The sequence below is a fragment of the Hyaena hyaena genome, unplaced genomic scaffold (genome assembly GCF_003009895.1).
Source record: "Hyaena hyaena isolate Hyena2069 unplaced genomic scaffold, ASM300989v1 scaffold_108, whole genome shotgun sequence".
In the NCBI taxonomy this organism is placed as follows: Eukaryota; Metazoa; Chordata; class Mammalia; order Carnivora; family Hyaenidae; genus Hyaena; species Hyaena hyaena.
The window spans coordinates 3,286,942-3,307,089 of record NW_024080741.1 but is presented as its reverse complement, the minus strand read 5'-3'; the positions used below and the strand labels follow the sequence as shown (position 1 = coordinate 3,307,089).

Here is a 20,148-nt window from a genome sequence, read left to right as displayed (position 1 = left end):
GAGCCCAAAGCTACATGCATCCAAGGCTGAAGTGCCCTTCCTCATGCTGGTCCGGGGGCACGTTCTCACCTTGGCCCAGACACTGTAGGGACAGGTCACAGCAGGAGGAGGGGCTGGTGATCATCCCGGCGGTTGGCCAGACTGTCTGCCGTCCACAGGAGGAAGCCTGTCCCTCCATCCCAGACCGGCTCTTTAAAATTGTGTTAGTGGGCAACTCGGCCGTGGGGAAGACATCCTTCCTGAGGAGGTTCTGCGAAGACCACTTTGCCCCGGGCCTGGCAGCCACTGTGGGTGAGTTCTCAGGCCTGCTCTGAGAAGGGGACGATGTGAGAAGGGGGCCCAGGAAGGGAATGGGGGGCCGGCGGGAGTGGCCGTGGGGGCCTGGCGGGTAGAGGTCCCATGTCTGCTTGTTCCCCAGTGAGGCTGAAGGGGTATGGTGACGTCCAATCCCGCACACTGCACGCTGCTAGCCACTAAGCTCATTCCACATGGAGTGAGACCACAGGACACTTCCTCTGTCCAGCCTCAGGGGGACTGAAGTTTGCCTCATGTTCCCTCGCCTCTGAGCCCATCCCTTTTGTATCATTTTTTCCTCCATTTTCAGCAGGGCCCTGAGTGTTCTTGCTTTTCCTCCTGTGCAAGAACCTGACACCACAATCCTTGTTTCGCCCCCACTCCCAGGGGCCAGCAGCTTCCTGCCCTCCCGTGTGTGTGTGTGTGTGTGTATGTAGATGGGTGGGGCAGAGGACAGCGTGCTGGGTGGCTCCCTTTACCATCACTTTGTACCAGTTCTGCATCCCAGGCCTGCTGTGTGACAGCTGGGTTTCATCGTGGAAGCTCATTAAACTCAGCCATTAATAGATGATCATGACTTAATGTTTTCCCACTCCTGAGTAATATTTTATTCACATAGAGGCCTTTGCTCACTGCGTTGGAATATGTGGCAAGATCCAAGGGTGTACCGACCTTTTAGCTTTTGCTTGAATCACTCAAGCGAAACATAAATCCATTAAGCACCTACTATATACCCTATAACCACAGTGATCGGTCAGCTGGATTTGAAAATATATTGATGTGATCTGCATAGCTAGCATGGGCTTTTATATTCATCGTTTCAAATCTGTGTTCACACAACCCTGGGAGGAAAGTACTGTTATCAGCCCAATGGACAGATCAGGAAACTGAGGCCCAGAGAGGTGAAGAGGCTTGTCCGCATCCCCTCAGCTGGTTTAGTGCAGATATTGGCCCCCTACAGCTCCCTTCTAGTCCATCCCACAGTGTCTCCTAACAGTATTGAGTTGTGTGTGCCTAGCACCCAGTGGGTGGTGAGGACACTTTCCCACCACGAGAGGTGGACGCATGTTGCTACAGGCAGGGGAGGCTGTTAAAGTTCGGTGGGACATCAGAAGACCTGGATTTTCATCTCGACTCCCACTGATCAGCCGTGTGACCTTGGGAAGACATGACCCACCTTGAGGCTTCAAGATTTTCCTCCTGGAGGATTTGAACCAGGTCATCCGGGAAGGCTTCCAAGCCTGGTTCTCTGTGCAGACCGTGTTTGACCTTTGACTGTCTGACAAGCTGGCTCTATCAGACAGAATTTCCCTGCTCCAGGGCCCTGCCTGGGGAGACTCCATGTTCTTCCCTTTCCTTCCAAAATTTCTCTTGCACGTGGATCCCTCCCCACACGCATGAGGGATCCTGTTTTTACTGTTGGGTCTTTTCCTATGTTGTTATCACATCTGGAACATTCTTCTGTCCCCTCCCTTCTGCCTCATTCCACCCAAAGACTGGGAGCATCCCGGGATGAAGAATCAGGAGCCTGACAGGAAGAGGGGCAGAGCCCATGACCCAAGCTTGGACGAGTGTGGCCTTGAGAGGCAGGTCTGGGAGTGAGCCCAGTGTGCTGCAGGAAGCAATGGCTGTGGGAGGGAGGACTCACCTTTACAGGAGCATTCTGTGGGGTAGGCCTGCATAGCTCAGGACTCCAGCACAGGCTCATGGGAGGCAAGGGGCAGATGCCAGCCCCTCGGACCTCAAAGGCAACCCTCTGGACAAGGTGACACACAGTATGCCTCCCCTGGTGATGAAATCAGGGAATCGGGGTCAGTTTACGTTTCCAACTCGTGCCCCTAAGCTGGAAGCCTCTGAAAAAGGAAAAATCAGACTAATTTGCACTTCCCAGGAGGCCAATTATGGAAACACCTACAATTTAGGAAGGGAAAAATATCAAAGATTCCAAATCAGGAATGCCCTTCATCACACTGCGCAGAACATGCTGGAGCAGCAGCTGAAATTAGTCTCCCTGCCACACAACGTGCCTTGTTCTGGTACACATGTCAGTAACAGATGTCATGCCAACCACCAGAAAGATGCTCTCTTTAAAGAGACAGAAAGTCCCAGAGTCCTGCCTATGGCCAAAGCAGCCCAAGCCTAGACTGGGGCTCTGCCTGCCACCCTTAATGGCAGCAGCACCATCACGGTCAGCATAGCACTAACAGGGGCTCAGCAGGTCCTTGCGTCTTACCACCACCCTCATCAAAGGGGACTTCAGGTCTCCTACTCTGTCATACAAATGTGATTTGTGCTCGACTCATGCCTTGTGCACCATGTAAGTGCGACAACACAGCCATGAGATTGGGGGCACCTTGCCCACCCCAACTTAGGACCAGCTTTCTTCCCGGGCAAGTGCTTGAGCCCTGTGGGTGTCCCAGAGATGTCAAATGATGGCTTGTGTAGAACGTTGAAGCTGACTTTGTAAATGACAAGACTGATGAACAGAAGATAAAACTCGCTGGAAACGAAGACCCTGGGTCCTGTGTGCCTTCCACTGCCCTGCATTGGTTCACAGACCCCGCTTTAAGTCACAGGCCGCAATCCAACGTGTTTCTTCCAGAAGTTTTTTCCCAACAGAATGTGCTCTGCCCTTTCTTGGCCACCAGTCTGTTTTCCTTCCTCCTCCCCATTTCTACAGAGAAATCCCCAGTTGTTCTCCACGACACCTTGCAGGCCTTCCCCACTCCCATCTCCCTCTTACTCTAAATGATGTCTGGGACCTGTCTTGTCCAGAAGGACTAACGTCACCCTCCCTGGACTTCATCAGCCCAGCTGTAACCCATACTATACCACAACGAGACAGGACCTAATTCATGGGGATGGGGACTCCTAAGGTCCAGCTGTCATTCAGGAACCAGTTAGGTTGCAAGTTGGGGGTCACCTCCATGGGTTTGTTGAATGTCACAGCTGAACTTAAAGATTATGAACATCTGGGGGCGCCTGAGTGGCTCAGTCAGTTAACCATTTGACTTTGGCTCAGATTGTGATCTCAAGGCTCGTGAGTTCGAGCCCCACATCAGTCTCTGTGCAGATAGCTCAGAGCCTGGAGCCTGCTTCAGATTCTGTGCCTCCCTCACTCTCTGCCCCTCCCCCACTCATGCTTGCTCACTCTCTCTCTCAAAAATAAACATTAAAAAAAGGATTATGAACATCTGACCTACCCCTCCATACCCTCCATTACATCTCCTTTCCCCTCAAATGACGTAATGTCACCAAGGTCACACAGCTGGTCAGAGGCAGAACTGAGACGTGAAGACACAACATGTGTTACCTCTGCTCCTGCAATATTAGAACTGGTTGTTGTCTTAGAAGCCAGTTTATTCCAGGCCTTCTGGTCCCACGTCATTGTGTGTCGCCTGTTCTAGTGGATGGTGACACCCTGTGTCTCCTGCCTTCCCCCCCCCGCCCCCGTGGGCTTACGTGTTTCCTGGGCCTCTCTTTCTGAGGTTGCAGAGAGAAGTACATCGTGTACCCAGCAGGGACCCTCAGCAAGCTCAGCATCTCCCTGCAAGACAGGTTCCCTGTCCTCTGGCAAAGAATTTAGCCACTGAGGTAGAGCAGGACCATGACAGCAGCCAAGACCTAGCTGCCCCAAGCAGCACCACCTGTCCCCCGCCCCGCCCCCACCTGCATGCCTTTCCATTCAGGAAAAGGCTCTGTCCTCGGGGGCTTCTGACCCTCTGGCTGCTTTCAGATCAGGCCCTGAAGGTGTGTTGACCATGGCTGGCTTTCTTCTGAGTGGTTATCAGGAAGCCGGGAGCTCCTTCAGTCCCCCGGAGCACAGCCCTTCCACCTTTAGCTAAGAAGAAAACTCACCCTTTCAGATTCAGCCCAGCCAGTCATAATCCGTTTAGATGGGAGCATTTGGCCCTGGACATTCTAGGTGAAATGAGACTGCCAGGTGTCCCTGTGCACAGGGCGCTGCTCCAAAATGAAGAATGAGCCTCAGAACTGGGCTTGCAACTCGCCGTAGCTGCTGCCCAACTTGGACAAGGCACACCGTCGCTGGACACCTGCTTCTTCATCTCTCGATGGTGTAGAGTGTGGAGTACATATGCACTTATCGGTGCGCATGTGCATGCATGCGTGTGCCCGTGCGTGAGCGTGTATTCACGTGCATGTGTGTACAGATGTGCATGCAGGCATGTGCCCGTGCATCGTGCGGATAATAACCCTCACGTGGATGTCACAGGAGCACCGTGAGGATGGAGAGATGGCATAGGAAACGAGAAATATCAAGCATTCTACCCATGGGACAAATCACTCTTTTTCTCTCTAATGCACATATGCAGTCCCCTCTCAGGCCCTACCTGTGAAGTATAGGCCTTTAGAGTCCTTGCTGGTCTGACATGGTAGGAGTGGATGCCTCTCCCGCCTTCTGACCACTCCTGGGCCCCTCCCCGTCCGCTATCCTTTGCCTGTAGACAATGGCTGGAATGACCTTTTCTATTCACTGCTTCTTGGTTGTCCTTTTTGTCTCGTTCTGTCCAAGATTTTGTTGCTGTCGCTTACTGAGCCCTTTATGATAAAGGCCTCAGAGGCTGGGCCTTTTCAAAGAGGCAGGAGATGCCCTCTGGTTCCCTGATATAATACCATGAGGGAGAAAGACTTTTTTAAAAAATATTTTTTTTTATTTCTAGGAGAGAGAGATAGACAGCTTGAGCAGGGGAGGGTCAGAGAGAGAGGGAGATACAGACTCTGAAATAGGCTCCAGGCTCTCAGCTGGCAGTCAGCACAGAGCCCAACACAGGGCTTGAACCCACGAACTGCGAGATCATGACCTAAGCGAAAGTCGGACACTTAACCAACTAAGCCACTCAGGCGCCCTGAGAAAGACTTTTTTAAAAATGTTAAGTTGTTCAGCATTTATGAACATTTTTTTCTGAGAGAGACAGAGGAGAGAGCAAGCAAGGGTGAGGGGCAGAGGGAGATAGAGAGAATCCTAAGCAGGCTCCATTCTCAGCACGGAGCCTGACACAGGGCTCAATCCCATGACCGTGGGACCATGACCTGAGCTGAAATCATGAGTCAGACGGTCAACAGACTGAGCCACTCAGGTGCCCTGATTTGTGGACATTCTCACATGATGTAGGAAGGAAGAGTATGTTCTCAGAGAAGCTGCATCGAGGTCCTTATCTCTGAGGGCCACTGCACAGGTAGAGAATGCATATCTCTGACCTTGTCTTTCTGGTCTAAGACTCTGGGTAGGGTCCCAGCCTCAGAGAGATGATTTGGACTGGCCCAGTGATGGGATTAGGAGCTCTATACCCATCTCAAGGGTGGATGTTGCTTTTGATTCCCTCCCTTACCCTTTTTCTTCTCTTCTGACCCCCCCACCTGCCCACCACCCCCTCCCCTGCCCCGCTCCTCCACAAAGCTTTGCATTGGCTGATGGAAGTCTGAAGGTATGATCCATTGCCCCAAGGATATTTGAATTTTATTAGGGAAACTTTGAAAAAGATTTTAGGGAGGAGGAAAAGAAAGAAACATGTGGACAGTCTCCTCCTCCTCCATCTTTGCAATAGTAAATTCATGAAAAATAACAATTGTCTTTGCCTTGGTGTGTTGCTTTTACATATGTGATCTCATTTGAACCTTATTATAGTATCCTTAAAGGGGGTGTGGATTGCATTACAGTGAGGAACCTCCAGTCAGAGAGGTTAAGTGATTTGATCAATACCCCATAGCCATCCCACAGTGGCAGAGACAGGACCAGAGCTCAGGTTCCATGCCTTTTTGTCTAGTCCCCCACATCTCCTTCCAGGAACTGCATGGGGAGGATTGTCACCCTCGGCCTCAGGTGCTTCCAGACATGTCAGGGGGGCATTGTTGTCTGATTTGGAAGTGATAGGCGCATTCTACCTTGCAGGCATCGATTATCAAGTGAAGATGGTGCACGTGGATGGCTCATATGTGGCCCTGCAGCTGTGGGACACGGCCGGGCAGGAGAGGTGAGGAGCATCCCCGACCAAACCCTGCCTCCTGCACTGCCTATCATGAGGGCTGCAGGTCCAGGCTGCGGGGTGGGGGGAGCCGTGCAGTCCATGACCTGTGGCCCCTCGATGGCAGGTATCGCTGTATCACCCAGCAGTTCTTCAGGAAGGCTGATGGCGTCATCATCATGTACGATCTCACAGCCAGACAGTCGTTCCTGTCGGTCCAGCAGTGGCTGAGCAGCGTGGAGGTGAGATGGTGACCTTTCTAGGGGCGCTTATGCTGACTCCTGTCTCCCCTTTGTTCCTGCCCACCTCCTGTCTGGTACTCTGCTCTTCCAAAACCTAATTCAGAACCCACCTTCTCCAGGAGCAAACTGATTCCATCATTCATACAGCCATTCACCCAAGCCCAGTACTGGGTCCTGGGGATTCAGAAATGAACAAGACAGACACAGTCCCTGCGCTCATGGAGGCAGAGACTTTAAAAATACAAATTATATCAATAACCGTGTCATTGCAATCACCGTAAGTGCCACGAGTGAGTGGCATAGGATTGGGGGAGGAGCTTAGAGTGGAGCATCAGGGAAAGTTTCCCTGAGAAACCCATGTTTAAACTGAGTCCCACCATGTTCTTCCCCCTCTCTCCCCTCCACTATTCCATCTGCAGGGACCCCAGCTGTGCCCAGCCTAGGAGAAGTACCATGCAGTGTTTGGGGGGCATCTGTCACATCCCTTCACAACGTGAGGGCCCTTGGCTTACCCCAAAGTCATCCTATGTAGGGCACACAGGCAACAGCACTCTTCTGTGAATTCTGGGTTATTTCTGGGATTCTACTCTCTTGATTTATACTTGCAATAAGTCGCTTTATTAAAAAAATTTTTAATGTTTATTCTTGAGAAAGAGACTGAGCATGAGTGAGGGAGGGGCAGACTGGAGGGACACAGAATCTAAAGCAGGCTCCAGGCTCTGAGCTGTCAGCACAGAGCCTGACACAGGGCTCAAACTCATGAGCCTTGAGATCATGACCGGAGCTGAAGTCAGCCGCTTAACTGACTGAGCCACCCAGGGGCCCCAACAATAAGTTGCTTTATAAGTGCATTTTGCTTCTTGACCATCTACATGTTCTTCCACCTCTCATAGCCTTCACAAGACCAAGGTTAGTGTGGACAAGCCACGTATGTGTTATACAGGGCCTCAGCTGAGTATTTAACCAAACAGTCAGAGAGGCGTCCCAACTCCTCCCACTGGCGGGATGCATGCTTTGTTCATCTATTTGTTGAAACCACAGGCACTGGGACTTCTAACAGCAGATAAAACACAAGTTTTCTGTCCTCATGGAGTTTATGTTCAACCCCCTTCTCAAGCCACCAAAACCTGCCATAGCCCTTACCTCCTGACCACACTGTCACACCCTCTGAAGGTCACTCCTGAGAACTGACACTATGTGTTTGTCACTGTATAACTGGTGCTTGGCATGAGGCCCCCCGAGAACTACTGCTTAGCTCATGTGGGAGGCATGAATGGATACGGAATCCTTGTGCGGGCAGAATACTGGAGCTGTTCATTTCTTCATCCTTTTGGCCCTGAGATCTGTAATTCCTCCCACCAAAATCTGTTTCTCTTCTAGTTTAGGTTGGCTGGGCCACTCCTTTCTCTGCTGTTCATCCACATCCCTCTCATTTCCAGGAAAAGTAAGGAACAAGAATGGAAACCAGATTCAAGGGTTTCTCTGAAATTTGCTTAATACAAATTATTTCTCAAAGTATTGTGTGCTTAAAAAACTTACAGTAGAGAAAGTATAAGTTTTGAAATTTAGTGAATGGCTCTACACCAAGCTAATAAGGGAAGTAGATGGTGTGGGTAATCTGGAAGTGATTCCTGTTAAAACTTTGGAATTTATGACATGATTTTTTTTGATACAGCTGTAGACTCATCTTCCTTGCAGAAATTAAGCACCAGGAGAGACTTTAGGGATTATCTTAACCTTTCTTCCTCGGAGCCCTGGGGAGATAATGATGTTCCCAGGAATGGGGCAGGGCAGGAAAAGGGGCCGGGGTCACATTCTGGGTTCTTCATCCTCCATGTTGGTCAGAGCCACTCTTCTTCATTCAGTTTTCTACATTGGAGGTCCCAGTACAATTTTGTTAGACAAGAGGATTTCCCTTTGAAAATCACTAATCTAATACAGTCATCTCATTATCAAATGGAGAAATGGAGGCCATGCTTTCTTCTGCAGCACCTGTTCTTTTCCCAGCCACATTTAATCCCTAATTTGTCTCCTGATGTCTAAATCTTTTTTAAAGTTTTTTAAAAGATTATTTATTTATTTTGAAAGAGAGAGACACAGAGCATGAGCAGGGGAGGGGCAGAGAGAGAGAAAGAACCCCAAGCAGGCTCCACGAGGTCAGTGCAGAGCCTGACATGGGGCTCGATCCCACGAACAGCAAGATCATGACCTGAGCTGAAATCAAGAGTGGAAGCTCAACTGACTGAGCTACCCAGACACCCCTAAATCTTGATATATACTAGAGCAGACAAAAGCTGTTCAAATAGTCTGGGATCAGTAGGGATGGATAGAGGCACACTTAGAGAACCATGCTCTCTGTCATCAGTAGCGGTTGTAGTTTCTGAGGCCCTTGCTTTGCACCAACAGCCCATGATCTAGCCAGAGAGGTGGCATGTCAGGTTGAATTTAGGGGTGGTGGTGGGGTGAAAAAATATCAGAGGGCCATCATGGCAGGTAGAAGCATGAGTTCCATCATTCTCTTGAAAACCAGGCCAAGCACCAGAATGTTTCATCATTCTCTGGACAACCAGGCATGTTCCTCAGTGGGGTAGGGCTGAAAAGCCTCATCAGCACACACACAGGGAAGCCCTAGTGCATCTATAGGTCCAGAAAGCCACACCAAAGGGGCAATTCCGTATGCAGTTAACTCAGAATTATCTACGTGTGGATGGGAGTTTTCTGTATAGTTCAGAGATTGAGTTTTCCTTCTTAAACATTTTAGCAGAAGGTACAGGTAAACTCTAAATGATGATCCCAAACCTAGATAATCAGGATCACCTGTGGTGCTTTCAAACAAAACAGATGCCACAGCCTTCTCTCCCCATTAGAATGATTCAGGGCCTGAAATTTAAAAAAAGTTAAATTAAAAAAAAAAAGCAACTGTTCTCCAGGTGATTCGGATTCTCAGCTGCCGTGGTTCCCCCAGGCTGGAAAGTGCTTCTCAAAGTCGAATATGCATAAGAATCTCCTGGGGACCTTGTTGAAATACAGAATTTGACTCAGCAGGATCAGAATTTTAGGTAGGCCCTGACAGTCTGCATTTCTAACAAGTTCCAGGTGAGGCCAGTGCTCCCAGTCCAGGGACCACACTTTGAGAAGCAAGGTTCTAAATCAGTTTCAAAGATGTCCGTGTTCCTTCAGCAAGGATTTGCTGTGTATCACCCACATGTCTTGTACTCGCGAGGCACTCTGGGGGATTGATTCGGTGTGGGGACCCAGTCTGAGGGCTCAGGGTTTCGAGAACAAGTGCAGGAGGCAGTGGTGTGAACATCTGAACAAGTGTCAGATGGTGGAGTACTGTGTTGAAAGCGTGGAACAGTGGGATCATGGATGCAATTATTCTCAAGAGTCTTGAAAAGCTAAGTCATTCTGCCTTGGCAACCAGCAATCAGGGGTGTCAGGCGACAGATTAAAACCTGACACCTAATTTGATCAGAGGGAACCAAAAATAATAAGAACTTTATATTTGTGGAGTACCTTATTTTTCCACAGAGCTCCAAGCACTTTGCCAACTCCCTCGCCTGGAGAACGGAGGGTGGAGGGGGAGCTTTAATAACAGGCTTCGGGTTCTGAAGCCTTGTTATTAAGTGAATGCCGGCCAGCTGCTCTCAGTGCCCCTTCCTCCCGCAACCTGAAAAGCAGTGTAAAGAGAGAGGGCTTAAATTGCCACAGATACACGTGGCAAAGACTCACTGTTGGAAGAGGTTGTGTGGGGTGGGAACAGATGCTTGGGGGAGGTATGGAGTTCCCTGAAAAGGAAGTTCTCGCCATCCCCGCTTGGCACTTCCTGGCCACGAAACTGGCCAATCACCCAAAGACAAAATGGACCAGAGGCTCTGAAGGGCCCCTCCTGGCCCCCACATTCTGACAGGCTACAGCATTGTGATCCTCTGTGTGGGGAGGAGCCCAGGATGAAGCACGAGTACACACAGATGAGAGGATCCATCCAGCCCGGAGGGGACCCAAATCCTTTGGTGCAAGAGAATGAAAGCGCACCCTGCCTTATGAGGTGGGAGAGCCCTGCCCCATGACTGTTCTCTGCCACCCACCCTAGTTTTCACCCCCCAAGCCCAGGCAGCTTTACCTTGGCTGCAGGCCTTCTGCATAAGAGGCCTAACACTGTGTGGTTCTCCTATTTTGCATTTCCCGCGTACGTGATAGCGAATCAAAGCACGTAGCCATTCTTGCCAAGTCAGTATTCCAAACCGTCCGCCCACCTCTTCTCGCCTCTGCTTGGGAGGACTGGTTCAACCAGTCTAATCTAGAGAAGAAACTGGTTGGGCTCTAAGGGTCCCATGGTTAGACCATGGGACAGACTGGGGGACACCTGGAGACTTTGGGGCCTGTATCAGAGAGGGAAAGCAGGATTCGGTAAAAGCCTCAATGGGCCAGGGTTTTCCCCAGTTCCAGTTCGTTGGTCCCCAATGTCTGCAGCCCTGGCATGTTGAACTTCTTGTCCCCATCTTTTGTCACTCTGATAGCCCTCTGGTTAGGCCTACAAGTCAAGGAAGTGGAAAATGACTGGGGTCATTAAGCCAACAAGAGCTGTGTCTCTGAGCCGAGGGGAAAAAAAAAACTTGGAGATTAATCTAATGCAGGCTCTTGTTTTATAGATAAAAAGTCCTGCAATCCAAAGAGAGGAAGTGACTTGTCCAAAAGTACACACAGCTTGCCAGACGCCCAGCCAGAACTGGGATCTAGGCCTTTGCCACTGCATTGTGCCGCATTATGCGTTATGTGACAAGAGCATCACATGGTTGAAATCTGCTTCTGAAAAATAGGTGTTCGTTTCTTTTTTCAGTCCTTCCCACTTCCGCCCCGAAGTAGAACAGTCCTTTAGGCTTAAAGGGGCCAGGCTCACTCTCCTCTCCCTTCGTGGACCACCGGCTAATTCTCATTCTGTGATCTTGGTCATTGGTGACAATGTACAGCACAGAGCAAAAAATAGCAGTTTGATTTTTCCCCCCATGTTCCAAGTTGAGCTTGAAGTGCTGGCAGTTTAAAACGAACTACACAAATAAATCTTGTTTTGACTCATAGTCCAGGGGGTGGATAAATATGGAAACCCCCAAGATATAATTTTGCAGTCATTTTTTTCTTAGCATAACTACATGCTTTAATGTGCTGAGAAATTTTTTGTTCTCTCCAGAGAAATAGCAGCACTATCCTGGCTAAGTGCTTTTTCTTGCCTCCCAGCAAATGGGTATTCACACACACACACACACACACACACACACACACTACAACCAACCAAACTCAGCAGCTGCACGTTCTGAGCTGAACGCCAGTCCTCTGCTGCAAGCTGACAGCTCATGTTATTTAAAGTCAGAGGTGGGTAATCTTTTGAATTTCAACACGTCTGTCTTCCGACAAGTTCAAGTTCAAAGAAAGGCAACTAAAATGGTTGAAGATATGGAGAGGCTTCTGTGTCAGAGTGTCAGAGGATAGGAACCAGCTTTCTGGATCCATTTCATAGCTCACAGACTAGACTCTCTGAAAAGTGGTGATTCCGACGGCTCCCACACACACGGAGACTGTGTGCCCAGCTAAGGACCTTCGATTCCTTCCCTCTGGCCTGCCATGCCTATGGAGTTCTACCAGAATCTGTAGAAATGTCAACAGAAATCAGGTGGGCCTTAGACGTGTTTGCCAAAGGAGGCGTGCTTTCAACTTTTGAAAGGAAGTATTGCTTCATCTGATAGGTAATGATGAGCCTCTTTGTGCAAAGCAGTATCTAGGCTGAACAACTAGTTGGGTATGTGAAAGGTGTCAGGTTTGAGCAGCTAGCTCAAGACTTGCAACTAAAGTCAGAGGGGACCATGAAACACCATCCCCAGCCCCCACCCTCCCCTTGGCCTGTGTCTGTCAGAGACTAGTCTTGGGCTGGGGTGATGATGGCTGGCCGCCCATGGTGGATAGCACCTTTCCAGCCTCCTGTGTGTTCTCACTCGTTTTTGCCATGACTCTGGAGATAGGCCTGATTCTTTATCAGTGGCAACCCAGGGTCCATGGAGGAGAAACGAGGTGTCCAGAGTGTTGGTGTAAGAGAGGAACAATGCAAAGTACAGAAGACACAGCTCCATCTGGGGGCTTGGCTTTTTTCTACTCCTTCTAAGATGTTTTATTTTTTATACCCAGAAATTGCTTTGAAATAAAAAGACTGCTCTCCCTTCCCCCCAGAGGCAGCCCTGCTGTTTGTGGTACATAGGGCTCCGATTTGGGGCTTGTGACTATCCCCTATCTGATCCTATTTAGTCATTCAATACCCACTGTCCCCTTTACAAGTGAAGAAACTGAAGCCATCACCCATTCCAACATACCAGAATCCGGGTTCGAATTCTGCCTTGGGATTTCAAGTCTGATGCTCATATTTTCAGCGTTTCCATGTCAAGAAATCCCACAAGGCTTAGTCATTCCTCACACATAAATCTACAAATATCTCTCATGTGCTCCAAACAGCAAGCCTTTTGGCCCATTTCCCTGCTTCCTCCTCTTTTTTTTTTTCCTTTTCTGTGAAAAAGTCTTCACACAAGTTTCTGTGGCACAACACAGTTAGAATATGGGGGTATTCCCATTACCCAGCACTCTGGTAATAGGGAGCCACAGCATTGTCTGTATGCTGTAAGTGGTTTCTCATGTGCAAACTATTGAAACGTGGCGCAGTGCGCTTAGCATGTCAGTTACAGTGCACATAATTTAATCTATTTTTGATGGATCAGAAGACACTGTAAAGATCATGTAGCGCCTTTGAGTCATCAGTACCAATGTTAATTACCGTCTTACCGAGGATAAGTGGAAATACCACTTTTAGAGAGTTCTAGTTAATAAGACACTAAATAGCAGAGAGTTCACTGGAAATCAGAATTTAGAGAAAAACATTAGAAAATTGTGGACCCATATACTAAAGGGTCCTCATAACTCAGTGACTTTGTTATTGAATGTTCTTTGGGATTCTCTGAGCCTTATCGTTCTCATTTAGTAAACGAGAATTTTTGTTCACTACCGAACTGCGATAAAAACGAATGTGTAGATGAAGGAACCATTGAGGCTTAATTTCAAATATAATGGCATTCAAACTTAAAATACATGTACCTATTGGATGGACTTTGGACATTTCTTTGAAATGGTGAAATAAAGTGGCTGAGCCATTGGCAATACTGTACGTGCTTATTAGCTTCTGCTATCCCCTAACCCTCTCTATTTAGTAAAACCTTTCACTGCGATGAATAACTATTGCTTACCAAATTATTATTAAAAGCCCCTAATTAAATATCTCACGAAGTAAAAATCACAGCCTGCTTAAATGCGAATATTACCATATTTACTCACTTACTAGCTGTGCGTCCAGGGCCCTTGGCTTGCCCTCCTGAGGGGCACACGAAGTACATGCATTTCACAAGGGAGGAAGCCCCGGGGTGCAGAGACCCAAGGGTGTGGGCCCCTGGCGGGATATGCTTCAGTCACTGGAGGAGTAAAGAAGGCTGACTCCTTGAACAAACCTGATCTGGCCCAAGAAGTGCAGCTTCTGTGGCCACACACTTCTTTCCCATACAGGCCTTTGGTCAGAGCCAGAGCACCCGATAATAGCGAACTATCCTTATTGCCTAATGTAGGGACCTCCAGTTAGGCGCAAACAATCCTTTTATGGGCACTGTGGCCCCAACCCTCCGGGAGCCTATGTGCCCAATATGAGTCCCCTAGAGATGCCACTTCTAATCAAAGCAGTCCCTAGAAATGCTCCAAGCCACACTGCATTAATTCCTTTGGTTCGTTCTTGTTCATTTAGATGAAGTCCCAGTCACTTAGAAATGGTTTTGGGGAACTGTGAGTGCTAGAAAATGACACATAGTTCATGGATGTCTTCTGTCCCCTCATGCTGCTACCCACACACAGCTGGGGCACCTGCACGGCCCATCCAGCAAGGATGAGTGGGAAGGGAGGGAGGCTTCAGATACCTCTCAGAAGCCTCAGAAACTGAAACTCTCAGCTTTGGGGATGTGACTCTATTATTGCCCGGCCTGCTGTGGCAGCAGGGCATTCGCAAGCCAGATTGTATTGTTACCGCCAGCATTTTAAGCCTGCCCTTCTGGGTTTTCCTTCTGGTTGCTTCTCTCAGTTGGGGGATTATCTGTTTTGCAGGAAGCCGTGGGAGACCGCATTCCTGTTCTTCTGTTGGCCAATAAAATTGACAATGAGAAAGAGCGGGAAGTTCCCCAAGGCCTTGGGGAGAAGCTTGCCAAGGTAAAGAGTGAATCGTTCCATCTCTCTGGATGGGGTGCAACCCTGAGGGCAGTCAGGCAGGTGCCCCAGAGCCTTGGTGGGAGCCTTCCTTGAAAGCCCCCTGGGAGGGAGGCAAGTGGGCAAGATGGGTGTCCTGGTATCATGGGAATGGCATGTGGATGCCCATGCATGTGGAACTTTCTGTAGAAACTCACACATTGCAAGATAGAGCTGGCTAGGGATGACTAGGGTATGGGGAATTCTCCCAAACTCTCTTCCTTGGAACTTAGAATGATAGATTCTTAGACAGCAAGAGGTTACTTCTTTTTTATATACATATATATTTTAGTGTTTGTTTATTTTTGAGAGACAGAGATAGATAGAGCATGCGCTGGGGTGGGGCCGAGAGAGAGGGAGAACACAGAATCTGAAGCAGGCTCCAGGCTCTAAGCTGTCAGCAAAGAGCCTGATGTGGAGCATGACTTACGAGCCATGAGATCATGACCTGAGCTGAGGTCAGACACTTAACTGACTGAACTATCCAGGCACCTCTTTAAATCCCCTGTCTGATCCTTGGATTCCCTTCCTCTGTGTTTGCACTTGATCACCTTCAGGGATGAGACACTCACTCTCTGTAAGGCAGACTGTTCTTCTTTGAACAGCACTGTTCAAGAGTTTATCCATTCTGATCAATAGGGAGCCCAAAAACTATGAACCCAAGATAAACTCAGGGCGTGCCTTCAAAAACTTACCATTAAAATAAACATCAGCCCTGTTGCCCAAGCTTGGGGCCGATAAGGCTTGATGGAAATCAGGCACTCCTTGGCTGATGGAAATCAGTGTGCATTCCTTGGCTGTTTCTACTGCCTCAGAGTGCTTTTCAAGAACTGGTATGTCTGGGAAAATGGAGGTGCTTTCCAGTCCTCAGATTCCATACCTCATAGTGTACTTGCTCTAAACAGGGACTCATGCATGGGATGCCTGGTGGCTCAGTAGGTTAAGCATCCATCCTGATTTCAGCTCAGGTCATGATCCCAGGGTCGTGGGATTGAGCTCCACATTGGGCTCCGTGCTGACCATGGAGTCAGCTTGAGGTTCTTTCTCTTTCTCCCTCTGCCCCTTCCCCACTCATACACTCTCTCTTTCTTTCAAATTAAAAAAAATAATAATAGGGGCGCCTGGGTGACTCAGTCAGTAAAACGTCTGACTCTTGTTTTTGACTCAGGTCATGATCTTACGGTCATGAGTTTGAGCCCCACATCGGGCTCTGCACTGACAGCAGGAAGCCTGCTTGGGGTTCTCTCTCTCCCACTCTTTCTCTCTCTGCCCATCTCTTGCTTGTATATACTCTCTCTCTCTCTCTCAAAATAAAGAAATAAACTTTTTTTAAAAAAATGATTTATTTATTTCTGAGAGAGAGAGAGAGACAGCATGAGCAGAGGAGGGTCAGAGAGAGAGGGAGACACAGAATCTGAAGACAGGCTCCAGGCTCTGAGCTGGCTGTCAGCGCAGAACCCAATGCGGGGCTCAAACCCATGAACCATGAGATCATGACCTGAGCTGAAGTCAGATGCTTAACTGACTGAGCCACCCAGGCGCCCCAAGAAGTAAACATTTAAAAATTATAATAAATAAGTAAATAAACAGGAACTTGTGACCCCAGAGGTCAGGAAAATGGGCACAGATGGTAAGAGTCAAGTAGAACAAGAGCAAGAAGGGTCTGGCAGGTGTCCCTGGGGAGGGCCCGGGTAGCCGCACCGCTGCATCCCTTACCCACAATGCTCACAGTGCTGAACCAGAAAGGTTTCTACTGTTTCGTCTGACAGAAGAACCTGACCAGGACTGGCATGAAGTTATTTGTGGTCTTTTTGTTTACCTCACTTGGATGAATTTTCAAATGTTTCAAGAAGTATTAATATATTTGATTATAGAGTGCTGTCCCAGACCCACTGAGGGTAATATAATATACGAACATACATCTGTTATTTTTCTGAAACTCAGAGTCTCTGGATTCCAAAGTACATCTGGATCCAAGAGTTTGATTAATGAACTGCAGGCCTGTATTTTTATCATCCCATCTCCCCCCTCCCCCCGCCTTTTTTTGGTCGGATAAAAAACAAACATACAAACAAACAAGGCTCAGAGAAGTGAAGTGATTAATTCAAGTGATGGCACGGGTCCTCAGGGATGGAGTCATGACTTGAAGCTGGAAGGCCGGTCATGTCTTCCAATTCTAGACCCTGTGTACTCTCCCTCTTCCCACCATGGAGCCTTCGTTCTTCCAAAGACCGACCCAGAGTCCAGCTGTGGCGAAAGTGTGGACGGGGGATGGATCTGGGCCTCTGGGCTGTGAACCAGGAAAGCTGAACTGGGAGCCAGTGTCTAGAGCCTCCTGCTCTGCAAGCCACAGAAGTGTCCTCACTCAGTGCCTGCATCCCCATAGGGCCTCAGCCTCCGGGCTTTCATGCCAATAGCACTGTCCTGAGGAAGCAGGAAATCTACTAATAGAGGAGTGACAAATGGATATAATGATGAGGCTTGGCCAAGAGCCTCCACCACGCAGGCAGCACGGCCTCTGCATCCTGAAGTGATGGACAACTGTCCTGTGAGATCAATGCTGACAGCCGAGGCAGCTGAATAGTAATTAACTGGTGTGAAGGAGAATTCCTACTGGTGTGCCTCAGTGACATCTGCCCCAAAGTTCACGGAATGCTGGTGTCCTGGGAAAAGCAAGTGGCTGGGAGTCCTGCCATTAACTCAATAAGTCATTGAATGAACTGACCCACCCTTTATACTCTGCGCTCGGTTTTCCTGCCTGCGCAGTGTGGGGAACGTGGCCCATCCTGGCCTCTGCACCTCTGTCTGCACCACAGGCTGGTGTGAAAAGGAATTGGGCATCTACATACTGGAGAGCGATTTGTGAAAGCGTGAAGCACTAAGGCAGCCTACCGTTTTGTGTTTTACAATTGTTATAGCTCACCTGGGAGATGGATACAGAGCTTGCATCAGGCAGGGAGCCTGAGGAGACTGAAATCAACCTGGAGCAGAGCGGGAGGGGAGAGGAATTAAAGGGGACTGTGAGAGGGAGTGAGGCATGCGGGCCGATGCAGAGGGGGTGTTCTCCTTCCATGGGTCCCACGAGCTCTACCGATACTCTCTTTTTGTCCCCTCTGTTTCACAATTCTAGGAGAACAATCTGATCTTCTATGAATGCAGTGCCTATTCTGGTCACAACACCAAAGAGTCCCTGCTCCATCTAGCCAGGTAAGGAGGCACATCCCAACACATGGGTCTGGTGGGGGGCACTGCATTCACCTCTTCGAGGACCATTCCTCTGTCTGCCTGAGCCTTCTCGGGCAAAGGGGCTGGAGGCCTAGGCCTTCCTGTGGGTTTCAGAGACAGCCCTCTAAAACACAATAGGGACAAAAAAGAAAGCCCCCTTGCTCCTTGCCCCCACTGTAGTCTTCTTCTTCTGGGTCTTAAAAGCTGCCCTTTTCCCAGGGATCCTCTTTTTAAATGCAAATGCTTCTGGGAAAGGTCATATCATAGGTCCCTGAACACTGGCTAATATCTTAGCAGGGATTAGTTGGCAGCCAGCAGGGAACAAAAACAGTTATAATATGAGCTTGGGGGAGGGTGAGGAGAGCCAGGGAGAGGAGGGGCTATTTGGGGGGACCAGAGGCATCTAAGGTGACAGCTCTCAAAGGGCTAGTTCTACCAAAAGACTGCTTTCATAAGCCTCCGCCTATACCAAAATTAAAAAAAAAGAAAAAAACACACACACAGGCCCCCATTTTCAGTACTTGGACATTCACTCATTTATCCATCTTGGCATTCATTTCATTCCATCTATCCACCCACCTATTCACCCAGGCACCTATCCATCCATCCATTCATCCGTCCATCCATCCATCCATCCATCAATCCACCTATTCTTCCAGTCTATCCACCCATACACCCATCCATTTATCCATCTCTGCATGTATCCATCAACTCACCAATACATCCGTCCATCCATCCATCCATCCATCCATCCATCCATCCAACAAATATTTAATAGTGCCCATTTGGGGTTCAGCACTCATTCTGGGGAATTTAAAAAATACTTTCATTAGAGTAATTAAGAACCCCAGAACATTTTCTATGCATTGGAGAGGTTGTGGAGTTATAGAAGATCAGGGGGAAAGTTCTAGGCTTTTCTCTGCCATCAATTCCTGGGGGTAAAGTCAGTGTACCTCTCCAAGATTTGCCCCCAGCACAGTAACATCAATTATACCCTCTCTGCCTCCTCAGGCTGTTGTAAAATCAAAAGGGGTGCTTAGGGTGAAAGCACATTGAGAGTATAAAAGCAGGGATAGGATCCTTACCACTATTTTTAATTCTTCACTTCCTACATTTAATCTGGAACTGTGGCAACATGGGACAGACTTTCTATAGAGTTAATAACCAAAAAGTATATTCTTTTAAGGCTCTACTGTGTGTCAGGTACTATGATAGGCTACAGAGACCCGAGACAAAATATACAGTCTCTGCTTTCAAGCAGCTTTCTCACCTGAGGGAGCCAATCAAGGAAGCAGTGCATTATGACATGGGGTAAGGGGGTTTTTACAGAGGAATGGTCAGAATGCTGTCAGGGGCACTTAAACCACCTGGAGAATCTGGGGAGGCTTCTTGGAAGAGGTGTCATGAAGGATCCATATTGGCTAAACTTTGTCTTTACAAATTATGGTTATGTACCCGTACTTCCCAGGGGGAGACTTTGAAAACCCTGATGCTCTGGTGAGGCTGGGTTCCCTCCTCATCACCCGGATGAGCTGGATATAACCCAACAGCCTAGCAGCTCTCCTTTATTGACACTATACCTTCCCCTCTCCCAGGATCCTCAAGAAACAAGAAGATACAGCGAGGAAGGACACCATACAGGTTGACCGCCCCGCCAAAAAGAAATCCTGTTGTGGCTGATAGGAGTCCTCCTAGGACTGTTCCACCCCCACGCCTGGGGTCATGGGACCCACCCTGAATCCTGCACAGGGGCTCCCACTTGGATGCCTGCACCTTAACCTGCCCAAACCTTTGTCATTGTCTGTGACTTGCCTCCACCAACAGGAAGGGAAGCACATCTAGTCAGGAAAGCTGCTCTTGGAGCACTTTGAAATCTCTCTCTTCTCTCTCTAAACCCCAGATGCCCATTTCCCCCCCAGCTTGGTTTTGTGGGGAAAAGAAACAGATGGGCTCTTCCAGAAAAATCACCACATGCCTTCACCACCTCCCTTCTGCTCCCCTTGCCCTTCGGAGCTGCAGCACTGTGGTTGCCATGGCAACTGTGCAGGGCAGACTTGCTGCTTCCTGTAGGCCAAAGATACAGCACT

At 48.8% G+C, this 20,148-nt stretch overlaps 1 protein-coding gene across 1 annotated transcript in view; it reads left to right on the top strand.

The window, feature by feature from the left end:
• The window catches only part of CRACR2A (calcium release activated channel regulator 2A), a 113,217-nt gene extending 93,314 nt beyond the window's left edge, over positions 1 to 19,903 (top strand). The window contains exons 13-18 of the mRNA XM_039236358.1: positions 159 to 291; positions 6,206 to 6,287; positions 6,406 to 6,520; positions 14,699 to 14,800; positions 17,967 to 18,043; positions 19,657 to 19,903. Coding sequence (XP_039092289.1) covers positions 159 to 291; positions 6,206 to 6,287; positions 6,406 to 6,520; positions 14,699 to 14,800; positions 17,967 to 18,043; positions 19,657 to 19,741 — 594 coding nt within the window. The 3' untranslated portion in view covers positions 19,742 to 19,903. The remainder of the gene's footprint in view (positions 1 to 158; positions 292 to 6,205; positions 6,288 to 6,405; positions 6,521 to 14,698; positions 14,801 to 17,966; positions 18,044 to 19,656) is intronic.
• Positions 19,904 to 20,148: the final 245 nt, after the last annotated feature.